At 43.5% G+C, this 21,384-nt stretch overlaps 2 protein-coding genes and 1 pseudogene across 3 annotated transcripts; 2 read left to right on the top strand and 1 right to left on the bottom strand.

Moving 5' to 3' along the window:
- Positions 1-1,072: 1,072 nt before the first annotated feature.
- On the top strand, positions 1,073-3,286 carry LOC310777924 (olfactory receptor 2T29-like; the record flags this gene model as incomplete). Its single annotated transcript, XM_083638268.1, has 5 exons — positions 1,073-1,080; positions 1,243-1,277; positions 1,589-1,896; positions 2,137-2,229; positions 3,266-3,286. 5 exons carry the CDS (start codon positions 1,073-1,075, stop codon positions 3,284-3,286), a joined length of 465 nt encoding a protein of 154 aa, XP_083494394.1.
- Positions 3,287-14,867: 11,581 nt separating this feature from the next.
- On the bottom strand, positions 14,868-15,641 carry LOC310777643 (high choriolytic enzyme 1 pseudogene; annotated as a pseudogene). The gene has a single exon. The product of its transcript is annotated as a high choriolytic enzyme 1 pseudogene (transcript).
- A 3,944-nt stretch (positions 15,642-19,585) lies between these two features.
- On the top strand, positions 19,586-20,506 carry cdk5r2b (cyclin dependent kinase 5, regulatory subunit 2b (p39); the record flags this gene model as incomplete). Its single annotated transcript, XM_083639574.1, has 1 exon — positions 19,586-20,506. The coding sequence occupies one exon, from the start codon at positions 19,586-19,588 to the stop codon at positions 20,504-20,506; it is 921 nt and encodes a 306-aa protein (XP_083495700.1).
- Positions 20,507-21,384: the final 878 nt, after the last annotated feature.

Below are 21,384 nucleotides of genomic sequence, written 5' to 3'. Positions count from 1 at the left end.
GCCTGAATTAAATATTATGCGATCTCTCCTGTTTCGAAATATATCTGTACCGTTGGTTTGAACCAGTAAAACTATTTTTATAAGCATTTTACGAAAGGTCTATGCGAAAATAAATGGCGGGTGAAAATCTCTGGTACAGTGCTGAAGCAGGAAGTGACGTTCCACTTTGGCTCTCTCTATTGGTAAGGAAAAGGCTTAGCTATTGTTGCATAAAATCCACTTTTCTGTCTTTGAAAAGCCAAAAATCTTTCATCTGGAGCAACCCGGAAGTGTGGGGGGCATTAGTGAGTAAACAGTGAGTCGTATGTCCGGGTTGCTCCAGATGAATGATTTTTGATTTTTAAAAGACAGAAAATTGTATGCAACAATTTGGAAGCGGCAACTATATTTATTTAAAAGAAGAGGATGTTGGGCATCGGATAGCGTCTTCACTTCAAGTTTCTGGTTCAGGTAAGGGTTGGTTTTAATACCCACTGCACGGGCTCGCTACGTCGGCCGTTGCGTGGCGTCACCCGTCCTGCAGCTCGCCAAGCTGGCCCTGCAGCTCGCATTCGCAGCTCGGCCGCTGTGCGGCCTTGCCCGCAGCTCGGCTGCTGTTTGGCCTTGCCTGCCCTATTGCCGCGCGTCTCCATCAGTCTCTCCCCCCCTATCTCTCTCCCTCAGTGGGATTTATGACATCACTGATGATGTCATCAGTGGGACAGACAGACAGACAGACAAACAGGCAGAGCCCCAGCTCCTTTACTGATGATATAGATAGATAGATAGATAGATAGATAGATAGATAGATAGATAGATAGATAGATAGATAGATAGATAGATAGATAGATAATGTTGGCAACTTGTTACAATGACCTGGATCCATTAGACGTTTGTTTCTGTAAATACAATCATTGTTATAACTTTTAAATAGGCTACTAGTTTATTTGGTCTTATTTAAGAGTAAAGCTCCACAAACACATGTTTAAAGTATTTTGCTCCAATGTAAACTTCAGCCAGTGTCAAGTTAGCAGTAAGAAAGAATCAAAGAGTGATAGTTGAGTCATAGTTGTTTACGCTGGATGAATATGTGATGGACAGGTAAAGACCTGTGGGACTGGCCTGAAACGGTATAAAGCAGCGGACATCGCTGCTCTCTACAGGTAGGGAGGGAGGATGACAGCTGTGTGCATGACAGCAGATTAGAATGTGAGATTGTGTGTAACATGTAAACTTGTGTCATTCATAATGTCTTTTTTGTAGGTTCCTGGATCTTCTGCGTGGGGTGGGGGTGAGTTGTAAGTTTGGGTTGCTTCTCATGTTTGTTAATCTTCTTGACACTTGATGGCTCAAAGCAGTGTGAGGAGAGTTTAAAGCACAGCAAAATGTGTGAAAGTGGTGTCGCTTTTTCCAAGTGTTTAACTTTGAGATAAATAATAAGAAGCATTCAGCCAAATTATTTCATCATGTGCACACTAATTATTGTTTTGAACTAATCCAAAAATTATGGCCAATTTGACTGTATCTTATTTCATTCTTGGGCGTTATCCACATATTGGACCTTTGAAATATTTGTATTTTACGATAATAACATTGATCTACATTGCAGTTGTTTTTTTCAACACTGTACTCATTTTGGTTATTTGTATGAATAGAAGCTTACATGAACCTATGTATCTTTTTCTGTGCAGCCTGTGTGTAAATGAACTGTATCGTTCTGCAATGATTTTTCCATTCAATCTGATTCAGATCATCTCTGACACTCACAGAGTTTCTGTCCCATATTGTTTTTTGTTTATTTTCTGTGATTTGACATCTCTACATGTCGAATTTTTCACTTTAGCACTCATGTCTTATGACCGATACGTTGCTATCTGTCATCCTCTACATTATAATACACGCATGACTTCGAGAAAGGTGGCCGTCTTTATTGTTGTGACATGGTTGTGCGGTTCCCTCAAAGTCCTGATCACTGTATCCTTGAGCAGGCGTTTGACACTGTGTGGAAACTACATCAACAGTTGGGGGTGTTTCAAGTATGCCATCGTCCAGCTGGCATGCTCACAGTCTGACACCAGAGTCAATCTCATTTGGGAAGTCATTAACCTTTTTCTAAGCCACTCACTTCTAATTTCCCTCCTTTTCTCTTACATCAAGATTATTCGGGTTTGTTTTGCTGGTTCAAAAGAGGCCAGACAAAAAGCTCTTAGTACCTGCTCACCTCACCTGGTTGTCCTTCTGTGGTCCTATGTCTGCTGCTTTATACTAGTGATGACCAGAATTGAGAGGAGCAGTTGGCCCCGTTGGTTCGTAGATGTGTTAGGTGTGTATGCCTTCGTATGGACGAATGGTTTAATGCTTTTAAATCCTATCATGTTTGGAATGGGACTGTCCAAAATACGAAACATATGTAAAAGGCTGGTCTATCGTTACATATTGGCTGGTTCCAGGGTTCCTGGGTAGGTGTAATAAGTCTGGAAGTGTACTGGAAACCAAATATGTAAATACAAATCATATTTGTAGTCTGGAAAAAGTGTGTTGATTTCACAAAAACAGCCAAAAATAATAGAAAAATTATCCCGATAGTGGCCCACTATCATTTACTTTATTTGGGGTGTGGTCTGGTGAAATAAAAGTTCAGTAAATTCACAGAATTTAAACAAATGATGAATATGTTGGGTAATGTTTTATTTAATTTAATTCTTTCTCATTTTCCAAGGTGAACGAGTGTAGGGAATACATACAACATAGTTTCATGTTCTTCTTCTTCCTGTATTTTCCCTATAATTCATTTAATTTAACAGAAACTTGAAAGTTCCTTTCAAAGAAATTACGAAATTACAGCAACATTTTTCTATACTCCACTCCTTGTAATAATATCTTACCATCTCCCTTTTTACCATGAAATGTCAAACTATTAACGACCCTGTTCATATTCTTTTATAGTAATTATTCTAATCAAAATATAGCCAAAGTCAGATTTTTACATGGACCTATATGTATCTTTTTCTATGCAGCCTGTTTGTAAATGAACTGTATGGTAGCGTTGTTTCCATTCCTTCTGCTTACGATAATCTGTGACACTCAGTTTCTGCTTCATGATGTTTGTACTCTTATGCATGTGCTGAGTTTGGTCACACTTAGCCCTCATCACGATTTATGACAGCTATAGTGTTACCTTGCTACCTGTTGTCCTCCACAATATAACACACACACATCTGACAAGGTGGCTGTCTTTATTGCTGTGTTTTTTGTGTGTCTGTGACTTGTCCTTATATCCTTATAGGACCACAGTGGAAATAAGTAATATGTATTTACATTGTATGTTTATGTGTTGAGTGCGGAATAATAAAAACCAATCAATCCATCAATCTTTGTCTCATAGTCTCTTTACAACTGAAAGACAAAAATACAAACTGAATGAACAGAAGCTGCTTATACTACTGCGGTCAACTGAGCCGTCGTTTGCGAAACCACTGTCAAGCCAGACGCCACTTGGATTTTGATGTGCGTCTATTCGTGCTGTAATGGTACCGCTGCTTCACCGGTGTTCGGAGCGGGCTAAAAAGGAGGCAAGTGTCACAATTCAGCTGAGCGATCCTTTCTCACATTTAGCCTACTTTACCACACTAGATCGACATTACAACACGCAGTGTATTGAATGATTGTTGTTGAATATGTCACAAAAGTCCTACCTTGTTGACCGATCGTAGCTGGAGTTTCGCAGCTGTGTGCTGTGAGCGAATATAAGAGCTAGCGAATATAAGAAGTTCCGGTGAGATTAAAAAAAAATCAAAGTAAAAGAACGATTCTGCACAATTATAGAGCAGACAGGGGCGATTGAAAAATCATTATTTTCCACATTAAACTAATAAACTAAGCATTTAAATAAAGCTATATAATACAAATGATGTTTCTGTATGACAATAACTGTTTCAATAACATTGAGAACGTTCTTCTCATTATCTTAATAGATAAAAGCTGTTCACTAGAGTGCTAGCCTTTACAAATTGGACACTGGACAGGTTTGTGTTCAAAGTGGGAGCTTGCCAAACATATGCACACGCTCGGGTAGACCCCCTCTATGACATCACACTGTCAGCTAACCTCGGGAGGAATAAAGAAAAACATGAGAGGCCGTCAACCCACCCAGAGGCCACTCATATTGTCATTTCTGGACAAATATTGAACACTGTACACCCCTGTGTCGAAGGTGGCAGCACAAACGATATATGCTTGGTACCTATATTACCAGCATGTTGATGCTATCAACAAGATGCTGGGGGGAAACAAGAATTTGCGGGTCCGGTTTTTCAAAATAAAAGCACGATTCGACTCCAGTCTAGACCATCGACCTAAAAAAGATGGACGTCTGGTCTGGTCCCATTCAGTGAAGCCGCTGCATGTTAGATCGCCACTCTGGCGGCTGTATCCAGTATAGGTCACAAGGCCCGCCTCCCCATGTCAGTGGATGGGGAAATGGACAAACTAAACAATCACAGTAGCCTACACGTCAGATAATTTTTTCCTAAAGGTGGTTTGTATCATTTTAGATAGTTCTCATCACGCTAATGCCTGTGCAAGTGGTCATTTTTCTGATCAGTTTGTTTTTAATTAGTTATTTGACATATAAAAAGGGATGATTGACAGCCAGTCTCAAGCCGGCTGCCCACTGCTCCTAGTTCTAGGAAGGTTCCTAGTAGAGGGTGGGTCAAATGCAGAGGATGAATTTCCCCATGGGGATAAATAAAAGATAACTTAAACTTAAACAACACAACCACATGTGCTCGCCTGAGCTTGATTCAGTTCAAAGTCTTACACCGTATTCATCTGTGTAAGGCCAGACTCTCTAAAATGTATGCTAATATTCATGACAAATGTGACTGTTGTCATATTGCAAAGGCAGATCTAGCACACATGTTCTGGCACTGCCCTAAACTAGCTGCAGTATTTGGAACCCTGTCTGACGCGTTTCATATCGATCTTCAACCTCAAGCTGAATTGACCATTTTCGGGGTATCGAATGATGACACATCTCTGACAAAGTGTAAAAAAGACGCAGTTGCTTTTGCCTCCCTAATAGCTAGGAGAAGGATTTTATTAGAGTGGAAATCTGCTGAACCACCCAAAGTCTCTGTCTGGCTTACCGACTTGATGCTTTTCCTCAGGCTGGAAAATATAAAGTATTCCAATAAGGGATCAACCAAAAGATTCCACTTAACCTGGGACCCTCTTATATCCCACTTCAAAAGATTAAAAACTCTTCCCTTAAATTAAACACTACAGTTGTTGCTTTTTTCTTTTTCTTTCTTTTTTTTATCCATCTCTTGTTGAATGGGTGTCATGATGATCTGAGGATGTCTAAATACTTTGACAGATTGCGGCTATATAGACGAACATTATCCATACTGATGCCTCTGTCAGCCAATAATGTTGGTATGTAGATAGCGTGCATCCCTATTATCGCGACATAGATCTCAAGCATATGGTCCATCCCGAGGCTAGGGCTTGGTCTCATGGTGTAAGCGGAGAATGAGAATCTTGACGTTGTTTGCAATCCTGCAACTTTTTTTTTGTTTTGTTTTTTTGCTGTCATTGTTGTTTTGGTTGCTGTTGTTGGTTTTCTATCTTCCTCTCTCTCTAGTATAGCCTACCCACCTCTACTATTTTGTGTGTAACTGAGAGAGCCTGCTATCTACACTTCAGTATTAGTTTGTTTTTGTCGTGGTGGTTTTGTTTGTTTATTTTTTGGAAACCCAGGGCTTGTGACGATATCAAACCTGATGGGGGGGGGGGGGGGGGGGGGGGAGAAAATGAGACACATGTTATGTTGTTGTGTATATTGTCTGACTATACTCTAATAAAAACATTATTGTAAAAAGAGTGTACATTCATTGACTTGATGATGTCATAGGTTTTTCCCATGGAGCCTTTTCCCCCAATACCACTTTCAAAAAAGTACAGCAGACCCTTGTGCCATATTGAATCAAAGGCTCTTTTTTTAAATTAAATAATCAAACAGGATAATAATTTGCTTTTCTTTTTGTTTATTTGGTTGTAAATTAGGGTGCTGATCTGTGTCTATTATTGTGTATATTGTGTATATTATGTCTGTCTGTCTGTCTGTGTCCCCATTCACCCTTTCAGTTGGGCTGCTCCAGATAAGAACATCAAAGTGTTTGAATGCTTATCAGCCTCCTTGCTAATTATAGCAGCGAGCCACAACAGTCCAGGACACGCCTGCAGGGGCTGGGTCTGCGTGAGAGGAAATACCCATATCCGTGTGTGTGTGTGTGTGTGTGTGTGTGTGTGTGTGTGTGTGTGTGTGTGTGTGTGTGGGTGTGTGTGTGTGTGGGTGTGTGGGTGGGTGTGCGTGCGTGCGTGCGTGCGTGCGTGCGTGCGTGCGTGCGTGCGTGCGTGTGTGTGTGAGAGAGAGAGAGAGAGAGAGAGAGAGAGAGAGATTATAGCTTTGATCACCTGGCTGTGTTTGGTTGGACTGGTACCTAAAGCTTTGTTTTCACATCTTTTTTTAATAGCATAATCCAACAACAGAGAGGAGCAGGTGGGCTTGTTTAACACCAGATGTTGCTTTGGGTGTTTCATGTTACAGGATGCCCATATCAGGGGCGGCTTTAGCTCAGGAGGTAGAGTGGGTCGGCCAATGACGCAAGGGTTGGCGGTTCAATCCCCGCTCCCTCCCAACTGCTGTCGTTGTGTCCTTGGGCAAGACACTTAACCCTCCTTGCTCCCGATGGTGTGTAGGCACCCTGCGTGGCAGCCTGCCGCCATCGGTGTATGAATGGGTGAATGTAGACTATCTACTGATTATAAATGCAGGCCATTTACCATGTCAGCTAGTTTTTCTTTTAGCCTAGTTTTTTTTGCAATTGCTAAGACACAAGAACGGTAGGCCTGCTTGTGAGACAATTATTGAAACCATTAACTCATGAGCCTATATTGACCAAAAGATCAGCACTAATCTGCTTTACACAAAGTTTTGACATTCAAAAACAAACTTTTTGCTAATAACCACACATATCTACATTAGACACATTATTCCAAACTAAGCCAGTGTGTGCTGTTTGCTAAACACTGCTATTGAAAATGAAATGCCACACTCCTATGATCACCTGCAATCAGAATGCACATGTGAAAATGCCTGTAACCAAACAGATCACTTAGAAATCAGAGCTTGAAGATTAATGTTAAAGTGCAGACATCAATGAAAACTTAGCCTACTTATTCAATTTGGATGGCATTTCAATGACGAGACACGAGGCACACTGGATCACATTGTGTGTGTGTGTGTGTGTGTGTGTGTGTGTGTGTGTGTGTGTGTGTGTGTGTGTGTGTGTGTGTGAGAGAGAGAGAGAGAGAGAGAGAGACTCACCGACAAAGAGTTAGAAAACACTGCACAGCCTGGCTGCATATTTCTCAATGAGAGGATGAGTCTTGATGAATTGACCTATTCAGTGGCGTTAACAATCCTGCCTTTTTGTCATGGATGGGGAAATATGTGAGCGTGTGCGTGTGTGTGTGTGTGTGTGTGTGTGTGTGTGTGCGCGTGTTTGTGCATGCGTGTGTGTGTGTGTGTGTGTGTGTGATCCCACCTGCCCCCCACCCTCTCTCTAGTTGTGTCGGTGTGTCTCCACCTGCATATGTCGGCCATGCTAATCCCAGCCGACGGCCTTGACAGACAAGTCGTCGATAAGACAGGATACCCGATCCCTTTGCTGCCGTTTGATCTGTCTAACAAACACACACACACACACACACACACACACACACACACACACACACGCACACACACACACACACACACACACACACACACACACACACACACACACACACACACACACACACACAGCAGATTCCCATTCAGAATATTGACCAAGACTGAGGCAGCAGTCTGGAAAATGGGATCTAAAAAAAAAAAAAAAAAAAATGCATAGCTGATTTCATTCCAGTTTAGGGTCAAATAGCCTATTTGTCCAAAAATGGTATTTGCTTGTCAGTATAAGAATTATAACGTGCCAATAGTTACACCTCATCACAATATATCTAGACCCGCCCTGGATCTTCAAATTGATCTTTCTGCAAAAACGTAAGATCTTCAGAAAGTCAACTTTTTATGCCTCCACCAGTGATAGCCATGGCCGGAGGCATTATGTTTTTGGGTTGTCCGTCTGTCTGTTTGTCTGTCTGTCTGTCTGTTTGTCTATCCATCCATCCCATTAACATGATAATATCTCAGGAACGTCTTTCAAATTTGGCTCAAATGCCCACTTGGACTCATGGATTCGATTTTGTTGGTCAAAGATCAAAGTTCAAGGTCACTGTGACCTCACATCCTTTGGTTGCATCAAGGAAGGGGGGGGGGGGTCTAGGTAAAAGGTGCCATAGCTAGGAATACGAGGAGGGATCAGTGTTGTAAACAAATGGCTTACTGGGGGTAACTTTATAATGTGACCATATGGAGCCAGCCTTGAGTGTCTCACATAGCCGGCTGTGCTGTTTACAAATTCACTTCATTTTAAAAACTGCGACAGTTCACACAACTTCAACACGACATACCTATAATACTGTACATCAGACTCTTGAGCTACTTCTGCTCTCATTCAGAATGCCAAAATATAAGTGATTTGATGTATAGCTTTTGAGATATTAACGTTTGTTTGGCACAACTACTAGTTAACTGCTGCGCGGTTCCGCATTTCCCGGTGGTTGTGATGATGTCACGCTGATCCGTCCTCTAGGAAAGTAATGATATGAGTTTATTGTTAAACTGCAAAATATCCTGCCTCCATTAAATATCTTTGTTACAACTACAAGTGTGTGATATTTGAGGGATAGCAAGAAGCTATTGAAAGAATGCGTAGGCAATGTGTGAAGAACATCGGACGATATATATTAATATCTGAATTTTTTCATGCCCCAATATCGGCCCCAATATCGGCATCGGCCAAAAAATGCAGTATTGGTCTGGCCCTTACTTGAAAGCATTGCAGTATGTTTCCCTGTAGTGTTGTGAGTCGTTCCACTATCCTCTGCCCGCCTGCTCACTCCCACTGTCCTCCTGGCAAAGCCTGAATTAGTTGACAGGAGAATTCTGTCACTACAGCTAATATTAGATAGAGGTCTCAGAGACCTCTCCTCTTCTCTGTCCTCCTCTCCTCTGTCATTCCCTCTGATGTGTCCTTCCACAGTTTCACTGCAGCTTATTAAAAGCTAGGATGGACGCTCGCTGACAGTAAATGTCACCAGTAAGCCCTTCATGACAAATATTTCCACAATCCAGATTCATTCAGTTTGCTGGGTGTGACTGCCCTCCAGTGGCTATTCTTGTCGCAGTCATGTATTTCCAACCAACAGATGTGTTCATGTTTTTCTTTTTTGCTGTTAAAAAGGACATTGCTCAGCTACCAATAGGCTACTGATAATCGTGAAAAGGCAAAACTACTTCTTGAAAAGTGACTCAGAATGACATAATAACCTGACTCTAAAGATACAAATGGTGTGTCTGGCTTCTATCTATCCAACCTCCTCAAATAGGTAAAGTAGGCCTCTATACGCTGTAGGAAAGAAACGATAAGTCACATGTGGTTCAGTTGTTTAACTGTATAATATACGTTCATCAAGGAACTATATTTTTTATTACACATTTTAAAAGCACCCAGGGCTGATTACAGTGAGTTTATATATTCAATTTCCTGTCACAGTTCAATCCCACAGTTCCATGCAACACTGTTGTTAGTCTCAATGCCAGACCCATGAGAGTTCTTACGCTGATACACTACACTACGTTACTGCATGCTGCAGAGCTCTCTCTGGGTCTGGGTCCCAGCTTCCCCCCAGCCGGCTGGTTAGGCTATGGGAGGGAACCGTTCACTTGGCCAGTAATATGCCAGTGATGGATTCAGTCCTCTCCAATCAGTAACGACTTTGCGATCAGACGACACGGGAGGCGCAGCCCATTTTTCGAACCACTCTCTCATCGGTGCTACGACCTGTCACTCATTCCATTTCAAAACCAGCAGTGGCTATGAAGTGGCACAGACTCATTTATGTAGTATGCAGAGTGCAGCGATTCAACGTAATATTTGAGCCAACAACAGTGACTGTTGTTGGCTTGGTACACTTCTCATGGAGATATTAGTGCCCTCCATCAGCCATTGTATGGACGATGATCAATCGTGTCACTTCCCAGCAGTGTTGGGCAAGTTACTTTCAAAACATAATATACTACATATTACAAGTTACTTTCATTTGAAAGTAATACGTTACTTTACAAAATTACTGTCTGTGTGTAGAGTAACTCGTTACTTATTACACTACTTTTGCATTACTTCCACCAAAACAACAGCAGCAGCAGAATGACATCCTGAAATCCTGAAAGCATCCAAATAATTTAAACTGCCTTGAAGTCAGTGTAAACAATCCAAAATTCAAAATTGGATTATTTTCCTTTGTTATTGTCATCTGTAGTGGTTATTTGCATAAAAACACACAGTTTGATTAGGAAATGATTATATCTTTATTTAAATAGGTGCTTTGATTTTTTTTTTAAATACTCAATTTGTAACTTGAGACAAAGTAACTGGTATAATATTACTGAAATCCTATAAGTAATAAGTTAATTACTGAGTTACTGCTAAAAGTAATATATTACATGTAATATGTTACTTTTGTAATGAGTTACCCCCAAAACTGCTTCCCAGACAGAATGATGTGCCTGATCAACAAGCATTTATGACCATTCCATCATTGTCTTGCTACTGTAGTTTATTGAGCAAGTGTGTGTCTGCAATGATTTCACCAACAGTAACTAGTACGCTCCTCACCAGTTACACTCCTGCATGTATTTCACCAACAGTCACTAGTACGCTCCTCACCAGTTACACTCCTGCATATATTTCACCAGCAGTCACTAGTACGCTCCTCACCAGTTACACTCCTGCATGTATTTCACCACCAGTCACTAGTAGCCTACGCTCCTCACCAGTTACACTCCTGCATGTATTTCACCACCAGTCACTAGTAGCCTACGCTCCTCACCAGTTACACTCCTGCATGTATTTCACCAGCAGTAACTAGTACGCTCCTCACCAGTTACACTCCTGCATGTATTTCACCACCAGTCACTAGTAGCCTACGCTCCTCACCAGTTACACTCCTGCATGTATTTCACCAGCAGTAACTAGTACGCTCCTCACCAGTTACACTCCTGCATGTATTTCACTACCAGTCACTAGTACGCTCCTCACCAGTTACACTCCTGCATGTACTACTAGCACAATGTTTTTACAGGGCTGTTTTGGGACCCAAAATTGGGTCATGAGAGATTAAAATTGGTCCCAAAATTATTGTGGAGAAACCGTTTTTAACTGCGAAACACTGCCGGTGATATATATATATAGCCTACTTCTCTCTTCTCTACTAATCTCTGCAAGGAGGTCAGTGAACAAGGCAAGGTTGGTAGACTACATTTGACCAGATTAGCTAAAATGTTGTTTGGGTACTGAAAAGGAAATGGGAAAACAATGTTTTTGCAGCTACAGTTGCAGTAAAACCCCACCAGGAGGCAGACTTGCCAAGGGAAATGGTGAAGTAGAGACTTGTATACCGGTACCTCCATGTATCTTGGCTGCAATTCTGAACATTTTCCTGTGCAGTTGAGTCATGTATAGAATAGAATACTCCTGGCCCAACGGCAATGATATAGAGATGGGAAATGTATGACCAACTGTACCCCCCCCCCCCCCCACCTCGCCCCCATCAACATCTTCCTTTAAACCTGCTGTTATCTATGTATCCCATATTTCATACATATCTTTCAAGGGTTACATATTAATCCTCAGATTCACCATAGGAGGTGAGAAGAATTAAATGTCTACCGTAAATTTATTAAATAACGTTTTTACTTATTATTGTTAGTTAATATTTTCCTGCACTAATTATGCAGACATAATATCCAACGGTGATCTTGTTTGATAACTTCTGTGATGACTTAAGAAATTCATATATCAGAGTCATTTATTTGTCTCCTCTTAACATCAATATTCCATTATGGAGATGTGTGTTGACGAATTTACACACCACATGTCCCCTTTATCCTGCGATGAATAATGTCAATGAGCAGCTGGGACAGAAAACAACACAGTGTTGATCTGTCAGATTTTCTTTCTTTCTTTCTTTCTTTCTTTCTTTCTTTCTTTCTTTCTTTCTTTCTTTCTTTCTTTCTTATGTTTTATTATCTTTCTTTCTATCTATCCATATCCATGAGAGCAGCAGGCATCGCATCACCTGTGGTGTGTTTGTGAGCCACTAGCCAGTACCAGCCAAATCCCCCCCCCACCCCCCCCCCCCCCCACACACACACACCTTTGCTTTATCCATTTCTTCATCTGCCATCTTTCCCTCCTCCCCCATTGACACCACCTGTTCCGGCCTCCACCACACAGTGGGTGGAGTATTTCCACCTCCACCCTCCCCCTTCACTTCCTCTGAGTCTATACCGTCTTCTGATCCACCCACATGAGGCAGCAAATGGGGTACGGTGGCACAGTGGTAAGCGCTGTTCCCTCACAGCTCGAAGGTCCTGGGTTCGATTCCCACCTGGGACGCTGTGGGCGCTGGAGTTGTGACCCCCCCATATCTTCAGTGCCTACTGCCCAGGTGGGCTATCTCGTCGAAAGGGCCTTTCTGTGTGGAGTTTGCATGTTCTCCCCGTACCCCCCAGGGGGTTCCTCCGTACATAACCCCCCACTAAAAACATGCAGAAGATCGTCATCCGACCAGTGACGACAACATCTGAAGTTGGTCCAATGATGGTCCAATGAAGGTCCCCGGGCGCTGGAAAGAAATAGCGACCACTGCTCCTGGCCTGCCCCCTGGAGGAAAGGACAAGCCTGGATGGGTCAAATGCAGAGGACATATTTTCACCGGCCACCGTCAGCATGAGTGTGTGTTGTGGCCGCATATACTGTATCTGTGAGGCAATTTACACCTGGCGCTAACCCGTGTTTTCTGTGATCAGATTGCAATCAGATAGTCCTTCTTGACCACTTGAAAGTACAGGTGTAAATGCCCCCGAGACACATTGAAGACGGATTACAATCTGATCGGCCAAACCACCTCCGCAGGTGGTCAGGAAACGCATTGCGACCACATTGAACACAAATGTAAATGCAATGTGTCCTCTGGCTGGCGGCTGCTCAATCTGCATACAGCAACTGTATGCGGATTGAGAGGACACCCGTTTTGGGTGATCAGATTGGAATCAGATTGCAATCTGATCACAGAAAATGCATGTTAGTTCCAGGTGTAAATTACATCATAGATAGTACTTCACAGTTTTGAGACGGCATTCTCTTTAAACTTGATTTGCTATGCTTGCATTTAGTGTTAATTTTGTCAGCTATTTTTTTATTTAGTCTTAGTCTTAGTCCCACGTCAAATGTCCTTGTTAGTTTTTATCATATTTAGTCAACCTCATCCTGTTTTTATTTAGTCAAGTTTTAGTCGACTAAAAGTTTGAGCATTTTAGTCTCATTTTAGTCAAATAAAACCATAAGTATTTTAGTCTAGTTTTAGTCAACAAAAACTGTTCACATTTTAGTTTAGTTTTAGTCAATGAAAACTGTTGAATCTGCTGATGCGCTTGCACTAGTAATGGTCATTCGAAGCAGTGTTGGCAACTCTTTCCCAGTGAAAGTAGCTAATGGTGACTCTGCCCACCCGGGCCAGTGTCGGCTTATGCCTGTAGCAATGACAAGTTCACCGTATTTACAGTCCCTGCTCAGTCCGCAGCTGAGGAGAGAATGGAGGGAGGCTGGCTGGGCTGTGTGGAAAGCGCTCAGACGTCTCTGGATATAATGACGTAAACAAGCAAGTAGCTGTACATTTTGGGAACACAATGCCTCATACACATATACCGGTAGATAAGATAAGACCCTTAGCTAAGACTGGGCGGGTTCTGTTGTACCTACTGTCTGTCTGTCTGTATGTATGTATGTCTTTCTGTTGCATTTTCCTCGGACACCGTCGGCCTGACAGCATTCATATTTTTTCTCCCATTTTCCCCCCAATTGTACTTGGCCAATTCCCCCTGCTGTCCTGGTCGTTGCTCCACCCCCTCTGCTGATCTGGGGAGAGCCGAAACTAGCACCATGCTTCCTCCGAGACATGAGCAGTAACAGCTGGAGCCTCACCGGTAGGACGTAGCACGTGGGAGGATCACGATATTCCAACCAGTTCCCTTCCCTCTGAACAGGCCGACCAGAGGAGGTGCTAGTGCAGCGAACAGGACAAAAACCTTCAAACCGGCTTCCCTCCCACAGACACACACGAGTCAATTGTGCCTGTATGGATGCCCGACCAAGCCGGAGGTACCACGAGGATGCGAACCTGTGCCCCTCGTGTTGATAGGCAGGGACTTTACCGCTACACTACCCGGACCGCCAGTATGCGAGTGCTTTTATCTCTACAGTACCCAGAGACACCCCCATTAAAGATTTGTGACTGAACATTAGTTTGGACACCCTGTATTGCCAAACATTACAACAGTGACATTGACACAAACCACTAGACCTGTATATGTTCATTCAATAATTGGTGTCACTGGTCGTATGGTAATTAAAAGTAAAAGCCCTCAAATCCAACTTGCCAAAATCAACTACCATATGTTAGCAGTGTCAGCTTGACTGTCGTTAATGAGATCAATAACAGGTTAAAAAAGTACTAATGTTGGTGACCAGGGATAAGCCTTTTTATTATTATTTCAGTGTTTACAATTGTTTGTGTTGTTGATTGGTCTCACAGACACACAGTTTAGCCCTCGGACACAGATTAAAGTAAAGACAATCTAAGAACCTTCTGTAATGTTCTTAGCAGCTGTAGATCTTGTTGACCCTCTGGATGTCGATGCGGGACATGCCCTGCCTCTGGCCGATCCGGACATTAGGGTTGGGGATGGGGGTGATGGTGTCCTGCCCGTATTGGGTGGTGAAGGCTGTTCTCGGATAGTGCATGACGGAGGAGTAGTCGTAGGGAGTGTTCTGGTTGTTGGTGTTCTGCTTCTGGAAGTTGTGTTTTGTCCGCGGGTTAACGTACTGGAAGTTGATGCGGACATACTGGTCGCGGTCACTCCTGGTGTGCTCGTGATAGAAGCCCAGAGCATGGAGGAACTCGTGCTGGATGACACCGTGGTAGACGCAGCCCTGCTGGGCGAGAGAGACGGTCTGCCTGCCTCCCACTCTGCCCAGGGATGAGAAGCAGCCGCCTCTGCTCTCCACGCTGATGTAGTCGCGTTCGTTTGTACGGGGAACGAAGCGGATGCAGGTGCTGCTGTGGAAGGACTTCATGCCTCTGTCGATCGCCTGCTTGGCCGACCTGGAGAAGACACTGCTCACTATGAAGGGGACGGTCACCTTGCCACCGGCTTTCTTCCAGAGGCAGCTGTTGCTCCAACACTTCATGGCGTTTCTCGTTGTGGGGGCCACCAAGTCGCCCTCCAGCAGGAACTCACTGGAGCCGTTGTTTGTGGCCAAGATCCTGCTGCCGGTGTCCATCGTGTCGGCCTCTGGGTCCCTGGAGGCTTCCTCCTTAGCCTGGGAGAGGCCGATCAGCAGCAGCAGCAGGAGGCCGAGAGAGGGATTCATCTTCAGGTTTCTGTCTGGTAGCTTCTTGTCTTCTCTGCAGGGTTCCTGGAGATGCTGTGGAGAGACTGCTTGCAGCTTGATGCTTGAGTCTGCTTGGTCCTGCTCTTTTATACTCTTCTTTCCAGGTGTGTCTGCTGGAGGATTAAGGGTTGGGGTCCAGACTGCTAGGCCTAAATAAACGTCTGAAGGGAGGACGCCACGGACAAACCCATAGTTTCAACATTGTCTGTTATTTCTGCGGATTAAAGCTCTTTACATGGACATACCTAAACACCTGATTGTGCCTGCAAGTCAACGTTGCTTTGGTATACTGTCGTATCCTCTCTGGATCATTGGTTTATTTTTATTTTTGTTCCAATATTTTATTTCCTGTTTACATGTGTTTTTAAGACAGCTAAATGTCAGCTACATCTATGATGCTGCAGCACAAGAAACTGCACTTCTGCATTGAGGGGGAAAAGCAGTCTATAATTAGTGTTAATTTTCTCGTCCATTTTTTTATTTAGTCGTAGTCGTAATCCTGTGACAAATGTGCTTGTTAGTTTTTATCAGATTTAGTCAACCTCATCCTCTTTTTGTTTAGTCAAGTTTTAGTCGACTAAAAGTTTGAGTATTTTAGTCTCGTCTAACAAAAGAAAGTAAAAGTCTGAACATTTTAGTCTTGTCTTAGTCTTGGGGGAAAAGGTAGTTGACTAAAATTTTTCGTCATAGTTTTTGTCGACGAAATTAACACTGCTTGGATTGAGATCTCTCTTATATCTGCCATGCCCTCTAAATAAAAGCATAAATAAAATTCACAGTGGTGCCTCAAGGTGAGTTTTTATACTTTCACGTATCAGAACTGTATTTTCTGTTTTCCGTTTGTTTCTTTGTTTGTTTTTTGAGTGAATGCTTACACTTCTGCCAAGAGTAGTTGACATTTCAATAAACTGCATTATGGAACACGATGATAGCAGAGCAGAGAGGTTTACCGTCATGCTGAAGATGACACAATCCAATTCTGCAGAATGGTAAAGTCCTTTCTGAGACTTTATTCAATCTATGTGTGTTTGTTTCCACTCCAAGGTGAAAGATTACTCAGTAGCCAGCAGAGTGGCGGCAGGTCTGCTGAGGCTAACTGACGTTAATTGGATCAATCACATGTTTTCCTCAGACATGCATGCACTCCTAGCTGGGTGTGGGATTTAAAACTGTGCTCTACTGTTCAGAAATAGCACCGCAGGCAGTCACAGCAAAACACATGTTGCATTCTCCAGCACTTTATGCATACAGTGCAGATGGTGACACGTCAAAATATCAAAACCTGACTACAGATGAATGCATTACATTAAAAAAAAAAAAAAAAAAGTTATGTTCCCACTTCTGACATTACTGAAGTGCCTGGAAAGTTAGGTTAAATCAAGCATGCCACGCATAGCTCAGGGTTTACAAACCATTTCGAGTTTAGTTTGACTGGCATGAACACTTAGTACAATTTTCCTTCCTATTTTTCCTGGGAACATTCCTGTGTGAACTCTAGGATTAGAAAACAGGAACGGCTCAACCTGTGCCATAGTAAGAAAATTATTAAATTAATTCTGCAGTAACTATGTGTGTCCATGTGGTTTTAGCAAACACAGTCTCACAGAAAATTGTATAATACCAACGTTTTGGACCAATTAGATGTTTTAAACCCCGTCCATGTGCAGCTTATACAAATAGGTTGAAAATATTTGTCACTTTGTAACACATTGTTAGTGCTTTTGAGCTTTTTTTTAAACAGGGCCCGACAGTATGGGACAGCTAAACATTCAATGTTACATCTATTATGAGTCTGTAAAAGTTTTAGGTTGGTGAACACTTGATTAGGCTACTGCGAATGCGCTAAGAATGATCCAAATAGCTGAAGACATTTGAGTATCAAATAAATTCCTTGTTAAATATTTTTCTTTTCGAAACGTCTCAAATCATTTCTCATTCATCATTTCCCAAAACACCAAACAGCTTCAATACACATTTAAAACTCATGTTTGTGGATTACACACTGTATGAACAAGGACGGGTGCCATGCTGGGCCTTGAAACCAAACAGTAGTAAGGAGACTGAACAATCCATTATCTTCATCTTTTATGAGGTTCATATGGTTATAGATTGGAACTTCTGGTGTACAGTTTCAGATCACCCAAGGGATAAAACAAAGTTCTACCAGCCATCCAGGAAACCCCTGTGCCCCCAGAGGGCAGGGCAACATCCACTGCACCACTTCTCCCAAACCACCACACTACAAACAGTCATCGCTGGTCAGCACCATGGACAGCATTCATCTGATCTCTACATCAAACAAACTCAAATTAAAACAAGTAGCAAGTAATTGGTTGGCAATGACAACAAACATAATCGTGTAATTATTGTATTAGCCTGGAGAATGATGGATATATGTATCTGCTATAGATCTGATTGATAGTGTGTCAGTGACCAGTTGGAGGCCCATCCGTTAGATATGGGGCCCAACACAGATTGGAAGGCTGATGGTCCTTTGGTGCTCTGTCTATCAGACTGAATTGTCAACTCATTACACTCCATTTCCAGAAGCAGCCAAAACTCACCTCAGTGGAGTGGGCTGATCTGAAGGTCTGGACCCAGGCTCAGTGGACTGGGCGGATCTGAAGGTCTCTAGACCCAGGCTCAGTGGACTGGGCAGATCTGATGGTCTGGACCCAGGCTCAGTGGACTGGGCGGATCTGAAGGTCTCTAGACCCAGGGTCAGTGGACTGGGCGGATCTGAAGGTCTGGACCCAGGCTCAGTGGACTGGGTGGATCTGATGGTCTGGACCGAGGCTCAGTGGACTGGGCGGATCTGAAGGTCTGGACCCAGGCTCAGTGGACATCTTATGTCATCTCTTATGACATCACTGATGATGTCACAAACTGTTGAGGTCACAACTTTGCATCACTGATGACATCACAATTGCTCAAGTGACATCACTGATGACATCACTTCCTGGACAAAATTGAAACAAAAAACATTGACCAGTGACCACATGCTCCCTTTTATAATATACATATAGGCTTACAATGATTGCTAGAAATATGCTGACATCAAAAGTCAAATGTTGACCTTGAATGGTCAATAGCCTATAGACGGTTTTCACCAGAGCGCAACCCCACAGCACTTCCTCTTTCTCAGCATTCGGCAAAACTCCAGAAATATTCACTCGACATCGTTACTTTTGTTTTCGCCGCTCAGCTGTATAGACGGTTTTCACGGAATGGTCAGTCCTGCACTTGAATGTTTTTTTTTCTTTTATGTCCATAGCAAACACTGCAACAGGAAGTGAGCGGGGGTTCAATTTAGAATGTTTTTGTTGTCAAGTTAAAACCGTCTATAGCCTAGCCCTAGACCAAACCTATCAAGGTATAGGTGTAGGTTTAGGTTATAGCCTATTGTAAATAGCATTTGACCTGAGAGATTAAAAGAAAAATAGTCGGGCAACAACGTAACTGGACTAAAATAATAGACAAAAAAAAGTGTTGCCCTAGTCACCTGTAACCATCAATGGCAATCTAGACCTAAAACAGCAGCCAAAACGGATTCGGTCATTGATTGTCCCTCTGATTGGCTCGACTGGCCGTCAGTCAGAGGCTGTAGGTGGGTTTTAAGCGCTGGGCTGTGTGTGTGTGTGTGACTAATCTCCGTTTGCCGTAGTGAGAGTGTGTCGCAACGTCTCCCCAGCCATCTGTTGGAATTTAACTGCACTGTCAAAACCGGCTCCATCCTCCTGCTTTGTTCCCATAGCATGCTATAGCCTACCTACAGCCGACATCCGATTAGCTAGATGAAGTGGGGGGCAAAACACTGTCAATGGAGTTGAATTCGTGACTCTTCTTTACCGCCTCTGACCAGCAGAAGAAACGCCCAAGCAGCATCCGTGGTACCTGGCTTCTCTCGGATCACGGTCGCAAGGATGGGCACCGTCCTGTCTATATCCCCCTCGACCAAGAAGAAGGGAAATATTGTGGACGCCGGAGCCGCAGCGGCGAATGGAGTCCACCACAAAAGCGAGAAGAGCATCAAAAAGCACTCGATGTTCGTGTCTCTCTCCTGGAAGAAGCTGGTGGCCAATTCGGCCAAGAAGAGTGCCAAGAAAGTCAACCCGAAGCCGCCGCCGCCGCAGAGCGACCCCCCGGCCGGCCAGGTAGCTCTGATCAACAGCGAAAACACCAAGAAATCATCCAAGCCCCAACAAGCCGAGGAGAAAAAACCCAAAGCGCCCATTCCCGTCCCTGTGCCAACTGTTCCGCCACCGCAAAACGGCGACAGTCTCACACGAGGAGGAGGCGTCAGGCTTTCCTCGGTGCAAAAGCAGCCGAGCAGCCTGTGCTTGGTCTCCCCGAGGCGGGTGGTCATCCAGGCGTCCACCGGGGAGCTACTGCGCTGCCTGGGGGATTTTATGTGCCGCAGGTGCTCCAGGCTGAAAGAGCTGACGTGCGGAGAGGTGATTCTGTGGTTTCGAAATATCGACCGGACTCTGTTGCTGCAGGGCTGGCAGGACCAAGGCTTCATCACCCCGGCCAACCTGGTGTTCGTGTACCTGCTGTGCCAGGACGCGCTCACGGACGGCATTGACAGCTCCAGCGAGCTGCAGGGCACCTTTCACACGTGCCTCTACCTCGCCTACTCCTACATGGGCAACGAGATCTCCTACCCGCTCAAGCCGTTCATGATCGAGTCGAACAGGGACGTTTTCTGGGATCTCTCGCTCAGCATCATCGACAGGATGAGTGCCAAAATGCTGCTGCTGAATTCAGACCCGCACTATTTCACCGAGGTCTTCCAGGACCTCAAAAACCAGAGGATGGTCAGCGAGTCAAACCTGGACCGCTGATTGACTGAGACAGGGAGACGGCAAATGGCGATGATGTTTTTTTGGATGAATGTCTCATAAAAAATCACAGTGGTGGTTTTGAATGTAAAGGCTCAAGTTGAAGGGTTCCCTATACTCTTCTCAAATCTAAGCTGGTTATCTTTCTAAACCATTATAGTTGTTACACTATTCGATATGGTGTTTAGGCTACAGTTGAGGAGATGCCGTTCAATCAATGCATGCCGACAGTAGAGAATCGCAGGAAAAGGGGGTTGACTTAACGATACAAGTCTAAAATTACATTGTTAGTGACGTTCAAATTCATTCATGATTAGCCTACTTCTTGGTAACTGACTGGTTGTCGTGTGGAGAATAGCAGTGTGTTGTTGGGGTCGAGAGGCGGAGCTGTCCGAGGTGCTGACCTGTCAAGCCACATTGCTATTTGAGTCACTTTTCCACAGTGGCTTACCAGGGCCAGAGCCAACTCAGTAGCTGCTACACGTTTATAACACGACATAAGCCTAATTGTAAATTGAGGCATCGACATTTTAAACTCCAATCATCTCCTTTGACAAAGATGCCACAGGTATGCTATCAGAAGCATTGTGTTGCTTTGAGGGGAAAGGGAGGCAGCAGGCTGTTACTTGAGTGGCCCTGAATGGAAATTATCTTTATTGCTTTATTAGACATGACATGACTGCGCATCACTCATGCTCCACTAGATATTACAGTTTGCTGAAAAGCTTGTCTCCATCTTTCATGCAGAAAACTAAGTTCATTGCATTCCCATTGTGCATTATGCACCATTTATTGCATACCGATATGGTGTGTTTCCATAGCTCGATTGCAGGATTTGGTTATTATGCAGTCATTTTTTTTTTAATATAAAATCACCAATT

The sequence above is a fragment of the Poromitra crassiceps genome, assembly GCF_964638095.1.
Source record: "Poromitra crassiceps genome assembly, chromosome: 6".
Classification (NCBI taxonomy): domain Eukaryota; kingdom Metazoa; phylum Chordata; class Actinopteri; order Beryciformes; family Melamphaidae; genus Poromitra; species Poromitra crassiceps.
Note: the sequence above shows the minus strand (reverse complement) of the source record. Positions and strands in the feature narration are given on the sequence as shown.